General features: G+C 46.6%; 1 protein-coding gene across 2 annotated transcripts in view; it reads right to left on the reverse strand.

Moving 5' to 3' along the window:
• ripk2 (receptor-interacting serine-threonine kinase 2) overlaps positions 1–4701 on the reverse strand; it is a 24166-nt gene that overhangs the window by 4563 nt on the left and 14902 nt on the right. The window contains exon 10 of one of the 2 annotated variants that reach the window (XM_014025758.1): positions 3532–3717. The exons of the other annotated variant lie outside the window; for it this stretch is intronic. Coding sequence (XP_013881212.1) covers positions 3532–3717 — 186 coding nt within the window. The remainder of the gene's footprint in view (positions 1–3531; positions 3718–4701) is intronic. 2 annotated transcript variants of the gene reach the window in all.

Below are 4701 nucleotides of genomic sequence, written 5' to 3' on the forward strand. Positions count from 1 at the left end.
GAAATATATTTATGTTTGTGGTTGTAATGTGACAAAATATGGAAAAGTTCAAGGGGTATGAATACTTTTGCAAACCACTGTAGTTGGGCTCACCTTAACGCAACAGCATGGGCCCCGGAACCGATCTCCTCGAGAGGGGCTAGACTTTATCCTTCTCTGGGAGTTGCCCATGGTGAGAGGTGCCAAGCTGGTGTGGGTCTACTTTTGGCCCTCGACTTGGTGCCTGTGTGTTGGACTTTACCCCGATAGATAAGAGGGTAGCTTCCCCGCACATTTGGGTCGGGCGAAGGGTTCTGACGGTCACTTGTGCTTATGCTTTAAAGAGTACCCAGCAYTCTTGGAGTCCTTAGCGGGGCTTCTGGAAGGTGCTCCGGCTGGGGATTCCTTCATTCTGCTGGAGAACTTCAATGCCCACGTGGGTAATGACAGTGTGACCTGGAGAGGYGTGATTGGGAGGAACGGCCTCTCCGATCAGAACCCGAGCGGTGTTCTGTTGTTGGACTTCTGTGCTAGTCACAGTTTGTCCATCACAAACRCCATGTTCCAACATAAGGGTGCCCATAAGTGCACGTGGCACCAGGACACCCTAGGTCGCAGATTGATGATTGACTTTGTAGTCGTGTCATCTGATCTGCAGCCGCATGTTTTGGACACTTGGGTGAAGAGAGGAGTTGAGCTGTCAACTGATCACCACCTGGTAGTGAGTTGGATCAGATGGTGGGGGAAGATGCCAGACAGACCCGATAGACCCAAGTGTGTTGTGAGGGTTTGCTGGGAATGCCTGGTGGAGGAACCCGTCAGACAGATCTTCAACTCACACCTCCAGAACTTCGACCACATCCCAGCTGAGGTGGGGGTCATAAGAGTCCGAGTGGGCCATGTTCCATGCCTCAATTGTTGGAGCAGTTGCCTTGAGCTGTGGCTACAAGTTTGTCAGTGCTTCTTGAGGTGGCCATCCTCAAACTCGGTGGTGGACACCCTGGGTAAGGGAGGCTGTTAAGCTGAAGGAGGAGTCCTATCTGACCTTSTTGGCTGGTAGGACTCCAGAGGCAGCTCAGGAGTATCGGCAGGCCAAGGGGGCCGCAGCCCTGGCCGTTGCTGAGGCAAAAGCTCAGATGTGGGAGGAGTTTGGTGAGGCTTTGGACAAAGACTCTTGATTGGCTCCAAGGAGATTCCGGCAAACCATCCGGCGGCTGACGAGGGGGAAGCAGCACTTTACTAACACTGTGCTCAGTGAAGGTGGGGTGCTGTTGACCTCAACCAGTGATGTCGTCGGGAGGTGGAAGGAATATTYCTTTGGCTTTCTCAATCCCACCGGCACATCTTCTATGGAGGAAGCAGAGTCTGATGACTTTGGGGCTGSTCTGTCCATAACTGGAACTGAGGTTGCTGAGGTAGTTAAAAAGCTCCATGGTGGCAAGGCTCCAGAGATGGATGAGATCAGCCCTGATTTCCTCAAGGCATTGGATGTTGTGGGGCTGTCCTAGTTGACATGCCTTTGCAACATTGCGTGGACATMGGGGGCAGTGCCACAGCATTGGCAGACTGGGGTGGTGGTTCCTCTCTTTAAAAAGGCTGACTGGAGGGTGTGCGCCAATTACAGGGACATCATTCTCCTTAGCCTTCCTGTAAGGTCTTTTCAGGGGTACTGGAGAAGAGCGTCTGATCGACAGTCAAACCTCAGATGCTGGAGGAACAATGGGGGTTCTGTCCTGGCCGTGGAACACTGGACCAACTCTTTACTCTCACTAGGGTACTTGAGGGGTCATGGGAGTTTGCTAATCCAGTCTACTTGTGTTTTGTGGACTTGGAGAAGGCATTCGGCCATGCTCCTCATGGTACACTGTGCTACGTGAGTATGGGATTGTGGGCCCGTTGTTACGGGTCATTCAATCTCTATACAAGCGGTGCGAGAGTTTGGTTTGCATTCAACAGTCGGACCCCTTCAGAGTGGGAGTTGGACTCCGTCAGGGCTGCCCGTTGTCATCGATTCTGTTCATATCTTACATGGACAGAATTTCATGGTGCAGCCAGGGGGCAGAGGGAGTCCGGTTCGGTGGCCTCAGGATTTCATCTCTGCTGTTTGCAGATGATGTGGTTCTGTTGGCGTCATCGCACCAGGATCTTCAGCTCTCACTCTGGAGCGGTTCGCAGCAGAGTATGAAGCAGCTAGGATGAGGATCAGCACCACCAAATCTGAATCCATTGTCCTCAGTCGGAAAAGGGTGAATTGCTCCGTGCTTGGGGTGAAGTTCTGCCTCAAGTGGATGAGTTCAAGTATCTTGGGGTGTTGTTCACAAGTGAGGGAAGAAAGGAGCGTGAGATTGATAGATGGATCGGTGCAGCTTCTGCTGTTTTGCGGACTCTGTACCGGTCTGTTGTGGCGAAGGGGGAGCTGAGTTGTAAGAAGAAGCTCTGTTTATCGATCAGTCTACGTTCCTACCCTCACCTATGGTCACGAGCTTTGGGTAGTGACTGAAAGAATAAGATCGTGGATAAAAGCGGTCAAAATGAGTTTTCTCTGCAGGGTAGCTGGACTCTCCCTTAGAGATAGGATAGGGTAAGAAGTTCAGTGTAGAGCCGCTGCTCCTCCGTATTGAGAAGAGCCAGTTGAGGTGTTTTGGGCATCTAGTAATGATGCCTCCTGGACGTCTCCCTAGGGAGGTGCTTCAGGCATGTCCAACTGGGAGAAGACCCCGAGGAAGATCCAGGACAAGCTGGAGAGACCATGTCTCTCAGCTGGCCTGGGAACGCCTTGGAGTACTCCCAGAAGAGTTGGAAGAGGTGGCTGGAGAAAGAGAGGTCTGGGCTTCCCTGCTCAAGCTGCTGCCCCCGCGATCCGACTTTAGTAAAGCGGAAAATAATGGATGGATGGATGGATGGATGGATGGATGGATGGATGGGCTCCACTGAGTCCATTGAGAATCTTTGGGATGTGCTGGAGAAGGTCAGACTCTTCAGCATCAATGCAAGATCTTGGTGAAAAATTAATGCAACACTGGATGAAATAAATCTGGTGATGTTGTAGAAGCTTATCCAAAAAATGCCACAGAGAATGTGTGCCGTAATCAAAGCTAAAGGTGGTCCAACCAAATATTAGTGTATAACATTTTTTTTGGCCAGGCAGTGTAACTCCAATGAAGAACTTGTAAAGATTTTTAAAAATACATTTTAAAATATAAAGATTACRATTTCTAAATGTGGCCAATGAATCTGGAATGAATGGAAAACATTAAAACATTAAAACATTTTTTGTCTTGACAAGACTTGAAACAAGACACAGAACCTCCCCTGCAGGACATTGTGTTGACTTCCATTCATTTTTGTAACTGCATTAATGCCTAACCCAAACATTTTCCCTAACCTGAACCAAAACTTAATTTACACCATGCCTCTAAATCTAACTAGTGGAGTGCAGTAAAACTGCAAAAAAAGTGAGAACCTGGAAAATGTCCTCACTTTATTAGTTAAATCTTATTATGGTCCTCATTCTGTAGCAGAAACACGTACACACAYACTGAGTGCTCGTACCTATGAGGGTGGAGTTACCCATGAGTGTCTCCAGCTCTGTGACAGGCAGGACAGGTTTGACAGGCTGGTTTAAATCATTCAGAGGTTTGGCGCTTTCAAAGCCGTTCACGTTGTTGGGCTGACCAGGGTCCTTCAGAGACTCCGGAGCCTCCAGATTAGGAGCTATGAATGAGGATGGAAGGCCCTCTACACACCAAGAGGAAGAGAAGAAGTAGTGTTACATATACAGATKAAAAGTGATGCACATGTTGAACATTATGTGCTCAAATATAACTTTACTTAAATCGAGAAACGTTTTGGAGAACTCTTCTACAGCGTGCACCAACAGGTAAAAGGTGGAAGAAGGATGTGCTCAAGGAGTTTATATAGAACAGCTGGAGTGCTCAGAAACCATGTGACCGTGTGATCGGCTGGTGAAKCAAACGGCTAACGCAAAACGCTCAAGAGTTTGGATTTACCATTACTGTACATGTTGGCAACAGAGCAGAAAAAAAGGACTGACGATGTAGAAATCATAAAAACTATTAATAACAATATTAACCCAATTATTATTAATATTTTACAGTTTATATAATCTATTTAATGTTTTAAATAATGCCAGAAAAGCTGTTTGTGTTATGGATTTGAAGACATTTATTTAGTCATTTAGAAACTGATTTTAGAAGAACCACACCATATTCATAGTTTTCCTTTTTAAGTATTGATTCTTATAATCTATTGTTTGACTATTGTTAAGTCTTGATTAAAATAGGTTTAGATACATGCCTGAAACATCATGACACACATAATAAAACCGTTTATAATAAACAGTAGGAGAGCATTGCTGTTCAGAGTGTCTGCGATTCAGCCGTAAGCCTGTAGTGGTCGTACCAGGCACTGAAGACCCGTGTATTTATGGACCGGGACTTCCGGTTTGCAGGCAGCGCTGGTTTCATGACTGAACAGACAGCATTAAACCACCATTCACTCCAGTAACTGGTGTTGTATGGTTCTCTTCTCTTCACATTTTAATCTATTCAGTATTTATGTGGTTTCGTCATGATTTCAGTAAACGAACACTAAATTTTCTTACAGTTTTATTAAAAGAAGAGAAGCAGGAAAACGTTTCATTTCACAACTCAAGTCAGCAGATTTGATCTTATTTAGCTCAATGTGATCTGAGCAGAACAT

The sequence above is a fragment of the Austrofundulus limnaeus genome, unplaced genomic scaffold, assembly GCF_001266775.1.
Source record: "Austrofundulus limnaeus strain Quisiro unplaced genomic scaffold, Austrofundulus_limnaeus-1.0 Scaffold497, whole genome shotgun sequence".
NCBI lineage: Eukaryota > Metazoa > Chordata > Actinopteri > Cyprinodontiformes > Rivulidae > Austrofundulus > Austrofundulus limnaeus.